Raw genomic sequence first — 20,819 nt, 5'->3', positions numbered from 1 at the left:
TGCGTGAGAGATTACCCCAGATGACAGAAGGCGGCAAGACATGCCATCATGAGAGCCGGGTTAAGTATATAATGTACACTGACCTTTTAAGACTTTTAACAAATTTAGTGGAGGAATGAAAGAGATGTTTCAGGCTTCTCGAGACCGACTGCTTCCGGCTGGAGTTCTGCAGCTTCAACATGTCTGAAAGATACAGGGGAGCAGGGCTTATTCACAAGAAGACTGAACTGAAAATAGACACACACACACATTTTCAGACACACACACACATTCTCAGACACATATACACAAACGCACATGCACGCACACACACACACACATACACACACAAAGACACAGAAACACAATATCCTTCTGAAAGCAAAAACAACTGAACAATAACTTGTGTGCAGTAATAGCTGGTAGCAGGGACGACCATGAAGGTAGCAGATTATGACAATGTGCATCACCAGGATGCTGCCGCCATGCAGAAAGAGAAAAACCTAAGAATGTTTTAAGAAGCCCAGGACAAAAGTGTGGCATTTTGTTATGCATTTAAAATGTCTGGAGAACAAAGAGACTGCAGGAGCAAAACACTAGAGCAGAAGGCCTGGCCGCATTTAGCCAGTTAACAGAGAGGCGCGGGCAGACAGAACAGTGTGAGTGTGTGTGCCTCAGGGCCTGTGAAGCGAGAGGGTCACAGGGGTCACACCACCGTCAGAAGAGTTATCTGCAGCGTTTCAGCCGCGTATCTCCCGTTTCTAATGTGGCCATATCAGCACGCCGTTCAGCGATGCCTATCTTCAGACGTCCCTGTTTTCATGAAATGAAGCGTCACGTTAATTGCCCCCCATGTAAACAGCGGGGCAGACGGAGCAGTCCATGCCGCTGAGAAGCTGTTTACAGCGCGTGAGTGGCGATCAGCAAGATGTAGCCACCACGAAAGCAATCACGCTAGTTCTAGCCTCTCTGTCTCCATGGGAGGGAGCGTGTGAGGGGGAACTTGCCAGTTAAAATCCCCCATCACCTCCTCCCCCCACCCCACCCCCTTGTGGACCACTGGTCTTACGAGCCCCAGAAGAGCCCTGTCCTTTTAACAGCTACTAGCAGTATCCACTAAACAGTATGTGCCCACTGACAAGGGGAAAAACTCGGGTGAAAGGTTCACTGTCTAAGTTCCACATATCTGTGCACTATGATCTTTCAATGATAAAATAACCAAAGCAGAACTAATGTATCTGTAAGCGGGCTAATGGTCTATTCCGCACTTCTTAAAACTTCAGATAACACTGATGTCTCATAATGGGAACTGTGTGCATCATCAAAGTCCTACTGCATGCAGTTCGTTGGGGGCAGAACACAGGATATTTCACTGAAACTCCACTTTGTTACTCAGATAGGAAATTAATGCCCATCTGCCCCTGCGCGGCGCTGCGCAGCATGAAGCCTCCTGTGCATGAGAGTGCATGGGAAGCTCCAGCAGCCATGGCTGCTGTTCAGGAGCGTGCTGATAACTCCCCCGGATTTGGACTTACTTCTTGCTCTGGAGGTTAACTGACTTTGACATGTGGATTATACGACATGAGTGCGCTGGCCTCCTGCGCCGCCAAACTGTCACCCCAAATAAATAAAGAAATGCCTTTTCATTTATGAAAATAAAAAATGGATCACCTTTGATTAATGACTTGGCAATCCATCTGTCTACCATGTGCACTGACTGTGACCATGAAAGGAGGTGAGTGAGAGAGAGAGTGGGAGTGTGCAGGAGAGATGCAGGGAGGAGTGATGGTAGCATTCTCCATTTTCTAAGTAATTTAGTGAAGGTCAACAGAGCCTTTTCAACATATGTGAAACTAGCAAGCTCATCTATAATGGTCATAGCAAGACTTTCCAGGGCCCCACTCACAGAAGCAGCTTACATAACTGGGCATAGAGTGGAGCTGAGGATGTGTGTGTGTGCTTGCGTGTGTGTGTGTGTGTGTGTGTGCGTGCGCGTGCACGCGCACGCACGTGTGAGTGTCTGTCACTGTGTCTCGTGCTGGAACACAGAGAGCTGTGTGTAGCACACACACACCCCTTGGTCTGTGAGAACCCTCTCAGCTCCACATATACACATCATAAATTAAGATAACCTCCCCTTAAATGAGCACTTTTTTGCCATGGTTTTTATAGTGGTGGCATTGTACCAGTGCTGATTAATTTTGCAGATTTATTTTCGAACACCGTCTCTCCAAAAATAAACTAGGTAAACACATCGCCCCTGCCAGCATGTGTGCTTGTGCGCACAGTACACACCAGCACACAGACACACTCAGTGAGAAACAAACACACTTGAGAGAGTACTATGTCTCAAGCACTCAAAATCAGCGAGGCCTAAAAGCTTAATTCTTCTTGAAACATGAACGCAGAGGGGTTTTCTGTCAGACATTGTGGGAGGCAATTTTATGTTTTTCTACTTTTCAGTGCAAATTCTTAAACATCACGAATCACACGGTGGTGGTGGTGGGGGGGGCGGGGGGGACGAACCGTAAACAGCTCTCAAATAGACTTTTTCTTCTAGAATCAATTATCCAGTATAATGTCGCCTGCGTCTCTGGCTGACGCCCCCCTGACATCATTGACTCATGTGTTGACTCATAAACAGATGAGTGATGCAGGCTTTTCTGCTTCTCCCTCCCTCTCCTCCCCGCCAGTGGCGACGCGCATAGCTGCCTAATGAAGCTGGTGTTTGTGAGTGCTGAGCTACTGTCAGCACGGTGAACAACACTCCTCTATGCCCCTCCAGCCGGCTTCAGGATTAGTGTGTGGGCCGTGGGCCAAGGCTGGCGCGCCGTGCTCTCTGCATACAGACCGAGCGCCGCGCTGAAGCCTCCCCGATCCGGAGAGGTGTTTGCGCTCAGGCCCTGGGCTTTACAAAGCTGCAGTATACGGGCGACACCACAGGCCCATAAATGCGTGGAATCCAAAATGGATAAATGCATTAAAAGATTATTTATGTACACAATTCCCAGCGCCATGCTCCTGTCTCCTGGCAGGTACGGAGGAGGCGTGAGGGAGGCTGAGAGAGTGCATTCACACTGCTCTGGGTGCGCATAATGGAGGCAAAACATTTTTACCATGCTTCATTTCGGTACTTCAAGACAGAGTTAATCTACTGAAAGATGGGTGAGCTTATAGGAAGATGAGAGTAACATGAGAGGACAGAAAACAGTTGACACAGGGTGAAAGAAAGAGCGACAGAGCGAAAGACTGACGCAAAAGACTTCTCTATGTCTGGTTAAAAAAACAGATGATGGGCATGAGATCATTTCTGCATTCTGCATGCCCCCTTACATCTGCTGTTTGAAGGTTATAGGCTTGCTTTGCATTTATGACACCACTCTGACATTCTTTGAACAGGCTGAGAGGGCAGGGATGCTAGAGGAAAGTACACTCATCACTACACCAGGTACTGTCGCTACTCGTAGATATATCTTCTCTGCATTGTTTAAACGGGCCCCATCACATACACTGCAGATCAAAATTAGAGAACACCACACAATTTCCTAAATGTCAAAGTCACTGTGTAGTCCTATGTGAATTTATCCTAACAGGAGTAAAAGAGCAGTATTTTAAGCTTATTACATGAGTTGTATATTTTCTAAAGCAGAGTATAAAAAACTCAAATAACATAATTGAAAAAGAACACTGATCAAATTTAGAGACCACTTTCAAATACCTGCAAGTTATTGGTGTTAATCTGGCACCTGGTGCTAATTTCCTTAATTATATGACAAACCCTATTTAAGTGGCAGCCTAACTTTCCAGTTTCTACTGACTTTGCAAGATGGTGAGCCGTTCCAAAGTGAATGAAACCCTCTGGCAGCAGGTTGTCCAGATGAAGGCCAAAGGGGTGATGCTATCAGCCATAGCAAAAGAAGTTGGTCGTTCCAAGTCTGTCATTTCTAGAATATTGCATCTTTACAAAATCACAAACTCATTCAAGTCCCCCAAGAAGGCTGGTTGCCCATGAAAGACAAATGCAAGAGAGCACAGGATAATGCGGAGAATGTCCATGGGTACTTGGTTCAACACTGCAGCTGGAATTGCTTGCCGGTTCAGCACTGAACAGGGTAAGGATCTGTCTCATCACACAGTGTCTCAACGTTTAAGAGCATTTGGAATGAAAGCCCACTCTGCAGTGACCAAACCTCTAACTGGCAGAAAGAATCAAAAGGCTAGATTAACCTTTTGCTGAGGAGCATGTTGTATGGACAGAGGAGGAATGGTCCAGAGTTCACTTTATTGATGAAAGCAAGTTTAATTTATTTGGGTCTGATGGGAAACACCATGTTTGTCGACAAACTGGGGAAAGACTGAACCCAAAGTGTGTAAAGAAGTCACTGAGAGGTGGAGGAGGAAGTGTCATGGTTTGGGGAATGTTTTCAGCAGCAGTAGTTGGACCTCTCATACAGCTACATGGCAGAGTGAACGCAAGTGTGTATGAGAACTTTCATCAACAACACGTCATTCCTTCCTTGTGTTCATCACTCAATCAGCCAGCAATTTTAATGCAGGACAATGCCCCCTGTCACACAGCAAAACAGGTAAAGCAGTTCCTTGAAACTGACAACATTGATGCATTGAAATGGCCAGTCCAGAGTCCTGATCCAAACCCAAAATAAAACCTCTGGAAAATCCTTGTTGACAAAGTTATGGCCAAGAAATCCACAAGTCACCGAACTGTGGAAGAGACTGCAAGAAGAATGTACCAAAATCACACCAGAGCAGTGTGAGAGACTAGTGATGTCCTATGGCTGCAGATGTGCTGAAGTCATTAAAAGCAACAGCCTGTACACTTCCTACCGATTGGTGACTGTTGTAACCTTCAGAAAATTTAGTTATAATCTTTCTCTGTGCTACATTCATTGCTATTCTCTAATTTTGATCATTAAGTTTTTACCAAAATAAAGATTTTATGTTGAAATGCCTTGGTTACTTTGTGAAACACTGTTCTAGTGGCATGGTATACTCCTAACAAAAAGATCCTTCAAATGTTGACCAATGAAGATTACATTATTTCTGAAAAAATCAAGTGTTCATAATTTGTTCTCTAATTTTGCTCTCCAGTGTATATAACGTAATATTAAGATTGAAGTATGTTATAATAAAATATAGTTCCACCTAATTTAAAGGTGCCCAGTTGGAAATTCAGCTGTATTCTAACAGAAGGTCCAGCCACTCAAGACATTCAAAACCTCAGTATGCCTGACCATGGCTGGAAATAAACACTTCAGGTCAAATGTAAAGGGCCATCAACGTGTTATAAGCTAAACAAACAAATAATTAAATACTTCATGTACAAAATAAAATATAGTTCTAAGACAATGACCACTCACTGAGAGTAACTCCAAGCTCAGACCAAGCTAGACAACTACACAAGCTAAAACAAACAACACCGGCAGTCAAGGCAAAAAAGAAAAAGCCGCTTATCCACTACAGCAAGGGCCTGTGTTCAAAAGAAACAGAGGGGGAGTGACAAAGAGGCATGATTCTCATACATGCTTTAAATAAGAGTGCTTGGTAGAGTGTGTATCTGCGTGTGTGTTTGGGTGTTTGTACCTCTACAGCTGTGATGTTGTGTAGGGCGTGTGCATTTGTATCTCCACAGCTATAGTGTTGTGTTGAGTGTGTGTTTGTTTCTACTTCCATAGCTGTAGTGTTGTGTTGAGTGTGTGTGTGGGTTTGTATTTGTTCATCCACAGGTGTGTTGTGTAAGTGTTGTGGAACGTGTATTTGTGTACCTCCACAGCTGTAGTGTTGTGTAGTGTGTGTGTGTTTGTGTACTTTCACAGCTATTGTACTGTAGTGTATGTGTTTGTGGGTTTGTACCTCCAGACCTGTAGTATTGTGCGGTTGGCGTGTGTGGGTCTGTGTGTGTGTGCGTGTGCATTTGTACTTCCACAGCACTAGTATAGCTTATGGTGTGTGTGTGTGTGTTTGTACCTCCACAGCTGTAGTGTTGGTGTGTGGCGCGGACCTGCTGGAGCAGCCTCTCCATGGCCTCAACATGCCCTCTCCGACGGGACTCTCGTCCATCACACTCCTTCCAGTCTGACACACACACACACACACACACACACACACACACACACACACACACACAAACAGTTCATATTACACCTCTGAGATTTTGTTATACTGCTCTCTGAATAACCATCTGTACTTAGTATAAACAGTTTTTTTAACCTTACAGAGATACTAAAACACCATCTCAAAACCCTGTTCAAAAAATCTGAATCAGTTTAGTTTGTGTGTAAACATATTGGTAATAAAAATAAGGAAGTACAGTAAACTATAAACTGTTAACATAGTCAATGAACACCACCATGTGCATATATGAAGCACCTAGAAAAAAGGCTTCTTCCCTTGGTTACACACTTTAACACCTTTACTTAGTAGGTGAAATCATATTAAAAAAACATCTGGACATCTAATATACCGTTACATATTGCATATTGCAAGGTTGGATGTGAGGAGAGATTTAAACTTCAAAACCCTCCATTCTGAGCCCATCACTGCATTGTACAGTTTATTTCTCTGTATGCTGTACATGGAGGACAACCTTTATTTGCTCTGACTATATGAGACTGATTAGGCTGCCTCTAAGCCTAAGGCTTCACCACAAATTAATGGGAGCATATAACTTCAGACGACCAAATCAGATTTGCCAAGCCGCGTTTAAACCTCAATGAGCCACTTGAGATTAGCAACCCGCAGCTTCAAAAACAGCACTTTAGGAGACAAATGACTACATGCATGTGCAATGCAAACAGCATTAAACACGTTCTTGTCTGCGAGAGTCTAGGTTCATATTTTCTTGCAAAGTTTACAATGAAAACTGTAGTATTACAAAACGCCCCATTTTGCGCAGCTAAATCTCAGCCCCGTGACTGAGTGTAGTTTCTATTTATGTATTGAGCAGCCATTTGATGTATAGTGAGCCAATACTTGTAACACTGGGGTTTGTAACATTGCTTTCATTTGCACTCCCAGTAGCACTTCTAAAGAGGCACCTCGAGGTCAGCCACAGAGAACAGCGGCGGCACGACATGCCAAGTAAGTCGTGACAGTCAAATAATGGCAGATGTTCAGCACTCAGGGACATGCAGCACCCCATCTACAAACATCCCCATGTTCAACTAGCCTTTCATTTGACAGAATTATAAATATGAGACATCTTGATTCAAGAATGTTTTAGCTGTAGGGAACATTTGGTCTCTGGTAGACCTACAACATACTGAGTTCATTATTACTATACACAATGATGTCTGCAGAGAACTGTTAAGGTGTACAATGACATCTGCTGAGAACTGTTACTGGGTACTGTGATGTCTCAGACAACTGTTACAGCATATGATGATGTCAGCAGATAACAATTACTACATGTTGGCAGAGAGCATGCAGTGATGTTGGCAGAGAACCGTTACTGCATACAGTGATGTCAGCAGAGAACTGCTGCTGCATACAGTGATGTCAGCAGAGAAGTTACTACAAATGGTGATGACAGTAGAGAATCTTTACTGCATCCGGTGATGACAGCAGAGAACTGTTACTCTATACAGTGATGACAGCAGAGAACCATTACTTCATACGGTGATGACAACAGAGACATGGCAGTGAATATATGTTAACCTACTGGAGGGAACAGCACAAGGGGGCTGAGAGGGCTGCGCTCGTCCCCAGCCCTTCATGTTGTATGCAGATACCCGGACATAGTACTGTCTTCCCTGAGAGAGAGACGCACGCACGCACGCACACACACACGCACCCCCCCCCCCACACACACACACACACGCGCACACACACACGCACACACACAAGAAGTATAACATTATTACTGCAGTTGTCTTAGATATGATGGGATGTTTTCCATATTGTAAAACCTCATTATATATATATATATATATATATATATATATATATATATATATATATATATATATATATATATATATATATATAAAATATATGTATGTATTATGTATGTATGTATTTGTGTGTGTGTGTGTGTGTAAATAATTAACAAACAATTCTTAATAACTAATAACACATTGATATATAATGCACACCTTTTTTATTTGTGTAACTATTTGTCTAAACAACTGTAACAACACAAACGCTGAGAAGAACAACGTTTATTGAACCCAGAATTGTAGGGAAGGTCCAGGGCCAAAAAGCAAGAGGAATGAGTTACAGAAACAAGACAAGAATAGATAACAACAGAACACCGAAGCTAACCTTAAAAAAAGGAGGCTAACTAGATAAACGAGGGATACAAAACACAGGGTAACCATTATGTAGAAACCGTAAAACAGAGCAGTACATCTAACATGAAATATATAACATCAAACAATGACCAGTAACAAGACAGGGAAAAAACCCAGGGCTTAAAGACACAAGGTACTAACAGCAGACACCTGGGGCTGATTACACAGGGGAAGAATAACAAAACAGACACAGGTGGGAGGTGTGGCTAAGGTGGGGCACAGAACCAAAACAAACAGAAAGCACATGGCTAGATAAGAAACTGAAACAAAGAACACATGATGGAGCATAGCCATGGGAACCGCGATGCCAGAGGAGGGGTAACCGTGACAATAACCATAAACTGAATTGCAAGACCATATTTCTTCACAATTATAATGTATTGAGCTAGGTTTGGGATCCAGAGTGTAGGTGTTAAACTATGAATTTGAATCTTGCAACAAATTAATCAGGCAAGCCAAGCACCTACAGGGTTTTAAGGCACACATTTCTAAAATTCCATCTTGTAATTGTCTTTGAAGGTTCTCTAAAGAGTACAGTGCATGTATGATTAACCATAAGACCGGAAAACTAGAAAAGTAAACCATCGTTCAAAGAGAGTTTTGTTGGCTCTCCATGCTTACCGTAGTAAGACCTGTTATTGTGCACCTGAGAGACTGGAGATTCTCTAGGATCATCTCTCCCACTAATAAAGAGAAGTCCTTTAGACAGCTCCAATCCACTGCCAGAAACAGCCCACAGCACAGAGCAGAGAAAAGGACAGAGCAGATTAACTTGAGACTTAGTCAACGTAGGAACAATATCAAACAACAGAGTAATGCACAAGGACACAAGGCCTATAAAGAGACTTTTACACTAGAAGTTCCTTTAATTGGATTCTCTGAACAAATTTTATCCTAACAAACATATTTTAACTCAAAGATGACAAATTTATTGGAAAAGGGGGATGAGAAAAACCTATTGTCAGTGACTTCTAAAGTAGAGGAGTGAGACACAGTAACTCGTGTGTTTTTCAATAAACTGGGGTGCTGAGGTGGGAGGGCTCACCTTTATATTTGGTGACCACAGCTGAGTTCATGCTTACTGGTTCCTGGAAGGTGACAGTCAGAGACGTACTGCTGCTCACAGTCAAGCGCACAGCCGCCGGAGCCTCTGGAGCCTCTGCCATGCAAGGTCAAAGGTCAGACATGAAATGAGATCTAAGGCCTGCTATTAAAAGACAAGGTGGAGAAAGTATCATTATATTCTTTGACTAGGATTCTATAAATTTGACATGTAATATCCACAAGGTCATTTAGCATATTGTTCCATGGGGTGTACCTTCTGCCACCAATCGCAGAGCATCTTGCTGAGAGGCACAGACGGTTAACCACTTAATATTGCTGGTGTTAAAAGATGAGACATGGCTGGTCTGATCTCATAAGAATTCCTTACAACCAGGACAAATTAGTATGCAGGTATACCTCTGTCTAATTAGATGACTCGTTTATTGCAGGTCTGTAAATTATTTGACATGATTTGGGAACTATTTTGGCTAACTCAGGAAAGTGTGTAAAACAGAATTTGTCTGTACACACAGTTTTTAAATGTGGATGGAAACCTGTTTTCTGCTGGTTATTTTCTTGTCATTTAAAAGTGAGACCAAAAAGGGACATCAAATATAAGCACAATGTGGCAACAATCAATCTGTAGCTAAATATGCGCCTGCTTCAAAAATGACAAAAGCCTGCTACAGCAAGCAACTAGAAAACACTAACATTGCCATACAGATGATGGAGTGGCAGAATTAATTCTCAACAATTCTTATACTCATAAGTGCCACCAAGTGTCATCATTACTGAATTGCTCTTTATTACTTTGTCACTTTATAATGTGAACCCTATTTTGAAGGAGATGACCATAAAGACTGGACAGAAATTTCCACTCGGCTAATTTCAATACCAAATGAAAACCTGTTTGCTATTTATATACTGACCTGCCAAGTTTCATTTGGAAAAAGGGCTCTCAACTATAGCAGAAAAAAACACTTCTCCCATGCATTGTTCTTTCAAGAGCTTTAATCCAGTACAGTGAAATGTGAATGCAGTGTAACTTCACCGTTTGATCACCCAAATGATCACCTATTGATTCTGACTGCAGAAAGAACCGTGGTACTGAGAGCATTAGAGGCTCCTGTCTCCTGTCTCAGCACCTTAATCCCTAATCTGCTTTCCTCCTAGTTGCGTTCATTGGGCTATTTGTAACACAGGGCACACCGCACCACTAAAAGCACCATTCTGGAACACTTTTAAAGTCTCCTGTGAGAATTGGAAAATCTTTCAGCAATTTGATCTTTGACAGTGTCTGTGGCAGAGCATTGCTGATTTGTAATGGTGACCTTGGGAGACATTTACACCAAGAATCCCACAAAACTTGGTATAACAAGCAGTCAGTTTTCATGAGGGTGTTCCATCCATCAAAACTCAAGGGTCATTTCAGGGGAGTTGGATTGTTTCTGATTACACAGTGAATCTGATATCAATACTTGGAGCACGCTGGTTATACCCACACAGCCAATTGCTACCGAACAACAGCATACAAATAAAAGTGTGACAACATGAGTGGAGTAGATTTTAGGTCTGTGATAAGCAATAATGTGATGAGCTGAACTGCCACAGAAACACACTAGACAAAGTTAGTCACTAAGTTGCAGAGAATCAGCGAATGTGTGTGTCCGTATATGTGCATGCATTTGTGCAGGTGTATATGAACTCTCTTAAATACGAACTCTCCAGTGCATGGCGCTGCATGAAATTCTTATTCCAACATTTTCAACCTGACAGTTGTTAAGCCATAGCCAACAAATTTCCAGCGTCTGGCCTTGAATATGAGCATTGGGAACAAAGAGCGGGCCTTATAACGTGAGATAATCGAAGCGATGTGGCGTCTGGGACTATCATCTACCTAGTCTGACAACTACATGTTCCTTGACATTGACCAATTGGATGACAGAGTACTCTCTAGTGCACACAGGTAAACATGGCTTAGAAAGTGAGGGATGCTGCTATAGCAGCAGTGGGGTAGAACAGTGAAATGGAGGAAAGCTTCTAGCTTCATGGACAAACTGTCTCTCTTTCCATATTGTCCTTTTCACGACACCCAGACACAAGTCCACAGTTATTGTTTTTTTCTTTCTTTTCTTTTTCCTTTTGGAACACAAATCCACCAGCATCACACATCGTGCTTCTGTAGTCATGACTTGCAGTTTCTTTATCCTCCTCTCTGTTGACCTATGAACTCATGTAAGAATGTGAACAATGTCTGGCTGGCATCAAACATGTAGTCCCTTAACCCTGCCTTGGTCCCCTAACGAAGATGCCGCAAACATTTATGGCACTGTAAATGCCTAGTCTGTCATAGTGACTATCGTGAAAGACAAAAATGTAGTCTGACCCCATCATTATAGGAGACAGAGAGAACCCAACTCACGTGCGTGCTCAAAGCCGGTGCGCATGCGTTTGTAGAGCTTGCATCTCCACTCCCAGGCCTTGAGCTGCTTCTCCTTGTCAGACGGCTCCAGACTCAGGTTCTCCCTCATCACCTGCGTGGACAGCTCACTGGCTCTCCTCTGAGCCTCCTGCACCAACGCTGAGAGATGGGCCTCCCGGCGCTCCTGGCTCACAACTGAAACATGAAACACTGCCGCTCAACCAGTGCACACTCCTGGGACTCTCAGAGACAATTTCAGTCAACATCCAGTACACTACATCTTCATTTGTTTTACCTCAGCATTTCTGCTGTTACCTTCTCCTTATGAAAATTTCCAGTTATAGCCTCCACAGTTTAAGTCACAATCAGCAATTGTTGAAACAGCAGCATGGCTGCTATAAAACTATAAGTCACAAGTTCACAAGCAGAGAGCCTGTACTTACTGCATTTTAGTGGGTGAACTGATAACACCCTGCATCTTGATGGGTGTTCTAATATAAGGGATTTGCCATCTACCATTTAAACTACAGAAAGGGAAAAATGTGTGGAAAGTTGTGCTTGTTAATTTTCTTAAAATAAAGACAGGCACAGAAGAGTCTAGGGCAGGTATAGAGCTGAGAATGAAGGAAGGTAATTGATGTCAACCATCAAAATGGGACCAGAAAATGTCAGACTGACTGTGTTGGGCAAGACAGTTATGGAGCTATAACATGGCAACCTAGAAGTGATACCACATATAGCACCCAGAACAGCAAATACTGAGACTCTTTCTTTTCTCAACAATGGATCTGTCAGGACTTTAGATCGGCTTCAAGAAAAATTACCTTGAACTCCCTGTGGATTGGGATCTAATACCAAAAACTGAAAGCTTTGAAGCCAATATCAGTTGAGTCAATCATAGTAGCTGGGTTTTGTACAGTTAGCTATCAGTTATCAGACCCAAGTTTAAATTTTATTCCATGATGAATTGAGATTGTTGATAAATATGTAAGCCAAAAGCATCCCATGTTTAAGTTTGTAATTTTTACTGACTGCCAAGTAGATAACAGAGTATTTTGCTTTTATATGAGATCTGAATTTCCAAGTCTTCAAAAGGGGTTCCTCACAGCCCACACTTTGCCACCCCACTTTAATTCTATTTCAGGCATCCAGAGATTTGATCTCCTGCGTTGCTCATTGACCAAAATGTGCCCCTGCCATCATCCTGGGGCAGCTGTTTCACTTGGAACACAAATCCAAGTTGCAAACTTTCCATTCATTTTCATAAGATTAACTTCAACAATATGATCTGAACAGCTACTGGGGAAACCAGTTATCTCATTACAATCTTCCAGATAGTTACACTTTAGACATATTTTGGAAGTGTTTCCTTCCAGATTCCACTGCAAAAGAGGATCACGTTAAAGCACTGCCATCAAAATACACACCACTTTGGAGCTAATGTTGTCATGAAGAAATATCTCAAAAAAACATGTGAAACTGCAAACTGAGCCAAGTAAAACACACTAAGATAGGACCAGATGATTAATAGTTACTGAGACTAAATATGCAGGACATATGCTTAAATTATTAAAAATGTCCTGCAAATTATTAAAGTGAATGATGCTTCTTGCAAAACATTGTTACAATCATCGTCTTTTTAAACCAAATTAAGCGATAAAATCCTAATTGACACAGCAGCAATGCAATTACATCTCCATTAAGTCTGAAGGTATAATGTTGCTGCTTGTCAATGCCAGTGTGTGTGTGACTGCACAGCATACAGGGCTAGAAAATGAACGTGCTCGGCAGCAAGCTGGAACACACTGCACTGTGTTCGGCCATATAGATTTGTCATGGTAAAATGAAAGCTGCCTGGCCAATCCTCCTTGTGGGCTGTGAATACCACTGCATGTTCTTTCAGAGCCTTAGTCATAGACCATGACAGCAAAATAAACAAATAAATACATAGCTGAAGAAACCCTCTTTCACTGGGGCTGTTCTGCTTGGCCCAAGCCCCTGGAGACGAGAGCTCTCCAGAAGAAATGATAAAGTGTTGTCGTATCTGAAAAAAGGCGGCAATAAAACTAGTCAGCCTTGCTTGGGGGTCTGCGGTGCAGTGGAAAAGGCAGCAATATTAGCAGCCTTGAGGTGCAATTTCCTGTGCTGTGAAGATTGACATCTGGCCACTACGTGTGGTTAATTGAAAAAACTATAAATTAATGGGCAAGTCTGCCGATAGTGTCCCGACATACACAGTTGGCAGTGTGGGGACGTGGTGACTGTTCTAAATATAGACATTATGGGGACCCAGTCCAGCCCATAAACATGCGTTAACCTCAACCTAAGGCTGGACGTTCAACCTGTCAGGCGTCTTGTTGATTGATTTACTTGGCACTTCTGGCCTGACATAAATATAATGCAGAAAGCCCAAGAGGGGAAAATACGACAATGTTTATTTTCTGTTTGTTTACAAGGATCGGATTGTGCTGTGGTGAAATGTTTTGAAATTTAACTGCAGCCTGGGTACAATAAATCACTTAGTATAATTGCCCTACGTTACATGCATCATTGGAAAAGTTAAACCATTAAACGACAAACCTTGTTAAGATTTTTCAGGGGGGGGGCAGGAGGGGAGGTGGATGCCGTGTAATGCCCCCCCTCGTCCTAACTGCCAGACTGTAGTACAGAGCTCTCTGTTTCCTTACAGACAACATTCGGCTTTTTCAGGCACGCGCTGATTCAAGCTCTCAATTCTCGTGGGGCTTTTTCCCCCATGTTGGTGTAGGAAGTAAGAAACACCTGTTCCACAGTTGCCAACTGATTTCAAAGCTTAATATCCTATTGATTAGTTCAAGGGTATTGCATGCATAACAGATCCGCAAGTGCTGTCTGTACCGTACATTGTTTACTGCGTCTCGCAATTTCTCCACAACTTCATGACCCTGAAGACCTGAAATATCTCACAAATGTGGCATCAGCAAACGCTTTCAATATAATGCAGTATGCCTTTGCTAGATTAAAACCCTCTTGTTCATAAACTGATTAAACATTGATATTTAAGATATTTAAGATTTTGTGTGCTGTCTTTGTTTTTGAATAACTTCTGTGCAATGCAGCAGAACATTTACAGTGTTTGTGTTTCAATAAACATAGAAGGGAAGGAATGCTGCATGATTAACATGATATTTTTATATTTCGCTGATACATGTTAACTGAAACCATGGACTTCCAAAAATGTGACATGCCAAGTTTTCTACTGTTATAAGAAATCAAACAACGAGGCAGACAGTTAAAATTCCATCTGCGTCCATCAGTCTGTTCTGAAAACCAATAAAATATTGTGGTTAACAGAGCACTGTAGTCATAAACCAAATGGTTATGACAGGTGTCATTTTATGTTTATGACACAACTGTGAGTGCTAATGACAGCTGTCATGGAAAGGTTTGCTTATTCCTGCAGTTGCTTAATGCACAGTCCACTAAAGCAAAGTATAAAAAAACAACCTCCTTTTGCAAATACCAGTTTCTACTGCAAGCAACTTGTCAAATTAGTGATGGACTGTTTTTTAGTCCAGACAGTCAAAATCAAATGCTGGACAATCTTCTCTTGATGATGAATTACTGTAATATAACTTCAAAGACTGAACATTCCATTGGTAAACGGCAGCAAAACTACCAAAACAGTCACCCTCAACCAAGGGTGAAAGGGTAAACACCTACATACACCAAAAGTGTGCAATAAGTTGTCTGCCGTCTTTAATGTAACAATGTAGTTATTAAATACATTTCATGTAGTAAAATATACTATCAATGTGCAAATGTTTAGAGTTTATTATTCACAAAAAGGACTGTATTCCATAGGAGCATACTTAACAGTATCATGCTGTAGCTGTTTAGAATAATATGATACTACTTTGTCCAAGTTTTCCAAGATTTTCTGTGTGTTCTATTCTATATAAAACTGTACATATACAAATGCACATCCACATACAAATACATATTCAAAACCACATCAAAAATAATCACCACTGAATTAAACTACAAACCCACCTAAAACAACTGATCTACCTGTGTGAAAAGTCCCTAATATAACTGTCCACCTCTCAAGCAGTCCATGTTGGGTCCAATGAAACCTACACGCTGATGATCTGAAGCGTCTACAGGCTGGGCCTGCAGGTTTACTCACAATGTGGGCTTTCCTTGGCACCTGCTTTGAGCAGCAGTTTGGCAATGGGCACATTGTTGGTCATGATGGAGATGTCGAGTGGGGTCAGGCCCTCGCTGTTGGGTGTGTTGAGGTCTAGCTCGTCAGCCGTGTACTGGTACAGCAGGATCTGTACGCCATCCAGGTCCTGCTGCTCCACCACCTCGAAAAGAGCCTCGCTGCTGTGCACATTCTACAGCAGGGAAGTAGAGAGCAAGAGTCGCATGACCGATCTGGAGACAGATGGAGTTGCTAAGACTATGCATGTAGGAGGGTGATGCCAAAGAGAGCAAGCTGAAAGGGCCTCCTTCATTAGTTATGAATTAATGTAGAAAACCAATGCAGCCGTATCATCTTCATGAAAGGCCACAGTAACATGAATGAATGTTAAGTGAACATAGTCGCTCTGTGAACAGCTTATTAAGGAGGCAGGAAAGCATTTGTTTTAACGGTGCTTTCCTATTATGGGAAATGGCATTTCTGAAGGAAGCAATAAATGATCAGTGACATTTGTGGAAGAACCAAGACATGGCAAAACTACGATATATATAAAAAACCCAAATTAACTAAACATTTCTGAGTAAGAAATGATGCAACATACTACTTTGTAACATCAAATTTGAACATTGCCAGCCAGTGTCATAAGAAGCGATTTGGTCAATTCCTAAGTGGAGATGCAAATTCAAAACAACCCCCCCAAACAAACAAACAAGGTCAAGGTAAGTCAAGTCAAGGTAAGATTAATTAAATCCATACTGGTCGCTCACCGAGGCTTTGCGGACGCGATCTGAGCGGCCAAAGAAGTAGACGTCCTCAAAAGAGGAATGGCTGCCTTTCAGCTTCTCAGACAGGTTGCGGTACAGGCGCTTGGCCGCACTCGGGGAGGCGGGGCCTGCCCCCTTCTTGCTTTGGGTTAGCTGCAGGTTCTGCATCTGCTGGGTCATGCTAACAGAGAAGGTCCTGAGGAGGGTAAGGGCACAGCACCGGAACAGTGACACGAGTGCACCACAGGAATTCAGAACGACTCCTGGACATGAGATTATTGCCTGTTTTTTTTTCTGACTAATTTCTGACTCATTAGTGTCTGACAGATGGATAAAGTACAGTGATTAATGCAATAGAAATAGCTGCTTCAACAGGCCTTTAACCTTTCAGGACTCCAAGTTACTTCACACATTTTTCAACATCTGAGTGTTTTGTGCATGTTTGACAGGCAGAAACAGCTATGACATTTGGCTTCATTCTTATTCGTAATCTACAGCAATCATTTTGACATACTCTATTGATTGCAAAACTTGTTCCTTGATCCACAAAATAATCCAATACCATGTTTGCTAAATAAGACGGCAATGACAAAAGCAGACGTCGTTGCATTAAAAAGACATGTCAAAGTCAATGTCCAAAAAACAAGCCCTAAACAAATTATGACATCCAGTTTGCTTAAATATGACAGAGAGTGGTTCAACTGTTCACATTATTTGAACGCCAAGGGTATCTTTAAAGACTGAGCTCAGAAACAGACACTGAAACGCCTACTCATATTAAAAAGAACTTCCGTCATAACAAGCGAAAAAACTGAAAAGGCATGAAACAAATGCAAAAAAGTGACTTAACAAATAGTAATGTTATTTCTGTACCGTCACAGAGCAATATGGTATGTAACCGTAACAGCCGAAACTGAAAACAATTTCACAGTTTTTAGACATGACTGAAGAAAGACTGAAGCATTCGGCATGGTTGGACTGCGTGTACACTGTTCTACGATGCAGCATGTGGGTCCATGGAAAACTGCACCCTACAGAAGCATGAAAAAATAATTATTTGAAAGAAAAAAAGAAAATCTTTAATTGTCCTCAGCTGACATTGATGGTTTCACTTGAGAACCACAGGGATCCGTGTGATATTTCTCACCCCAGCGGTTATGATCCAGTCAGACATGACATTACAGCACTGCTTGTTTTTTGCTGCTTGCACCAAGTTTCTGCACAAACACCCACACAGCCCTCCACTGTGGAGGAGCACAGCTTCTGACACCAGCCACCAATTTAGCCCATAAGTTTATGCCTTCTCTCAGCACCCTCTGAGGCAAGGCTTATGCCCACAACCAATTACAACAATCAAAAACACAAGGCAGGCAGAAGAGGGGAAGAACACCTCGGTGGCAAATGGTGCAGAGGAAAAGTACAGGTCGTACCTCTGCCATCTGAGGTTAGGCAATTAGAGCTATGTCGTGGGAAAGGGGAGGGGGAGCGAAAGGGTACTCACCTGTCAAGGCTCTGCGAGCTCCCTGGAGAACCGCTGAAGAAGAGAAGTGGTCGAAAGTCCCTGATCAGCGCTGCATTGCTCTGCCTTTGGTTGAGTTTCTGAGCCAGGCGGGAGATCTTGCTCTCAGATCTGCTGAGACAAGCAGGAGACAAGCCTGGGTCAGACCCTCTGGAGAGGCTGAGCAATGGGAAGGGTGGCTAGCTCAGGGCTTGATCACAGGCGACACGCTCTGAAGCCCCAAACGGATACCCTTACTCTGGGTAGGCGACCGGGAGCACCAGGTGATCACCAGAGCTCTCCTATTTATGCGCATCTCGCCACTGAGCTGGGCTTGCTAATGCGCAAGGAAGAGGGTGCAGAGAGGAGATGGAGGGTGGAGAGAGAGTTGAGTGAGAGAGAGAGAAAAGAGAGAAAGAGAGACAGAGAGCAAAAGAGGGGAAGGGGAGGCGAGGGGCATTCTGTCAGTACTAGGATGAGCAGCACAGAGACAACAAAAGCACCCAGGCATTTAAAGCAAGGACCTACTGAGCATGCTCACAGCAGACAGAGGAGGGGGGAGGGAGAGAAGAACCTGTTGTTCCTCCTCTATCATCACTCCTGCTCACTCCTGCATTGCTTATCTGCAAAAACAGGCATCTAATCCCTCAACACAAAAATCAGCACTATGACTGTCAACAAGATACAACAGTGGCCAGCAGGGCGCTGAACCCTAGTGCGCACACTGATATGCATACACCCACACACACACACACACACACACACACACACACAAACACAAACACAAACGCACACACACACACACACACACACACAGGCAAAATGTTGCTCGTTCTTCAATATATGACATCTGCACGGTTTGAACAGCCAATCTGATGAGCACTCAGTGTTCTAGAAATCAAGAGCCGAATATCACCACAGCTGTATCCAAAAGGGATATCACTCAGGGATGCAAAAACAATACTACAGGCAAATCTCTAAGTCAGTTTGACAGTGTATGTATTTGCATTGAAAATCCAGCCAGCAGTAGAAGCTTTCCAGGCTCAGTTTTCCACTGGAAATAAAAAGGACATAGGTTTTGGGTATTATGCAAACACAGTCTTATGCTTTCACGAAGGACATCACATTTAGAATTCTCCATCTCTTAATGTAATGCTTTTAATGCATTATTACCAAGTGGATAAAATTGGTCTAGTGCAAGTTTGGGTACCTAGTGCTCCTGTGCATAAGGTTTAGACCACTGTTCACTGGAAAATTACAGTGCCATCAATCCCAGATAATAATTTCTAATAAGACAAAAGTGCTAAAATCTAAATATAGAACATGATAATAAAGTTGAAAAACAAACAAAAAAACAAACCAAATCAAACCAAACAAAAACAACTTAAGCATATACTGCAAGTCATGACTTTTCTAAATGGGCCTCTGAAGAATAGTAAATTACACTCATTTTGTTCATTACCACAGCACTCAATGGCATATTCCAGCATGGCCTAATTTCATGTTTCTCAAACAGTACTCCTATCTAATTGCCCTGCAATATTACCATGTTGGACAGAGTGGTGGTAATTAATGATGGTTGTAGGCTACTGAGTAGTTAATCATCTCCGAGTGTTTAGAGTCAACATTCCTAATAAAGGCCAGCAGAGCAGTAATCTCTTGGGTCAGGCCGCAAAGACACGTTTCTTAATACCTGCACATGATGCAGAGGACAGGAGAACTAGTGTGCATGTTAACGAACTGACTGACTTATTTTCTCACGCATTTATCTCACCAATCAAGTGTCATCATATTTACATTCTAAGCAAAGAGCTCCCAGAGAAAGAAGACCAAAGAAGAAAAAACAAAGATATTACCAAGCTTCCAAGAGTGTTACAGTTTATGTGAGGAGATCTTTCACAACACTGGTGGAAGATGGAACTAATCACACTGCAAAGCTGGGTGTACAGAAAAGACGTTCTGTATGAATGTGATGCAATCTGAAAATGATCATATAAGATTATGTAAAATGAGTATATGAGTAACAAATGTTAGGGTTTCTTACAACTTGTTACAGTAGAACTGACACTGACCTGCTGCCATTTCCAGGGCGCTTACAGAATGTCAACGAGCACAGTGGAAAGTAGTCTGGGGCTGAGGGTGCTACTGTACTTATGCCACATTTAAAGCCCGCGAATAAACAAATGATGCATGTTTATGTAAGAGTGTGAAGTGAGAGTAGACCCATGATTTACAGTCCTACTTATACAAGCGGCCGTTTGATCCAAGCACAAGTGGCCCCAGTATATCCGTTCCTTATCTAGAATAAAGCGCATTAGTTGCCACTCCAAAACAGCAGCACATTTTGTTCTTTTTAACAGTCATTTCATAACAGCCTTATCTTCAAGAGGCCTAGCAAGCCATTGACATATGGCTTGTCAATGGGTATTAAAAGCATCATGCAGTTTGGTGTTAATGTAATTTGCGTGAGTTAGTAATTATAATGCTTACAGTCCCCATTTTCAGAATGAGACAGTTATGCTGTTCAGACTGAATTAAAATCTCCAATCTCCTTTACTCAGTGGAAACTGAAGATATGCTTCAACTAAAACAAAAAAGACTACTTATAATAAAAATC

General features: G+C 42.4%; 1 protein-coding gene across 2 annotated transcripts in view; it reads right to left on the bottom strand.

The window, feature by feature from the left end:
* ankfn1a (ankyrin repeat and fibronectin type III domain containing 1a) overlaps positions 1-20,819 on the bottom strand; it is a 59,987-nt gene that overhangs the window by 11,466 nt on the left and 27,702 nt on the right. Inside the window, exons 7-15 of one of the 2 annotated variants that reach the window (XM_027013329.3) lie at positions 18,206-18,334; positions 16,708-16,900; positions 15,923-16,133; positions 11,755-11,949; positions 9,334-9,447; positions 8,910-9,007; positions 7,658-7,748; positions 5,965-6,072; positions 84-183 (exon numbers count right to left, since the gene is read on the bottom strand). In XM_027013329.3, coding sequence (XP_026869130.3) covers positions 84-183; positions 5,965-6,072; positions 7,658-7,748; positions 8,910-9,007; positions 9,334-9,447; positions 11,755-11,949; positions 15,923-16,133; positions 16,708-16,900; positions 18,206-18,334 — 1,239 coding nt within the window. Of the gene's footprint in view, positions 1-83; positions 184-5,964; positions 6,073-7,657; positions 7,749-8,909; positions 9,008-9,333; positions 9,448-11,754; positions 11,950-15,922; positions 16,134-16,707; positions 16,901-18,205; positions 18,338-20,819 lie in introns of both variants that reach the window. The other variant, XM_081697863.1, reaches the window with a different exon arrangement.

Source organism: Electrophorus electricus, chromosome 15, assembly GCF_041902795.1.
Source record: "Electrophorus electricus isolate QZ-2024a chromosome 15, ASM4190279v1, whole genome shotgun sequence".
NCBI classification, from domain to species: Eukaryota; Metazoa; Chordata; class Actinopteri; order Gymnotiformes; family Gymnotidae; genus Electrophorus; species Electrophorus electricus.
Note: the sequence above shows the minus strand (reverse complement) of the source record. Positions and strands in the feature narration are given on the sequence as shown.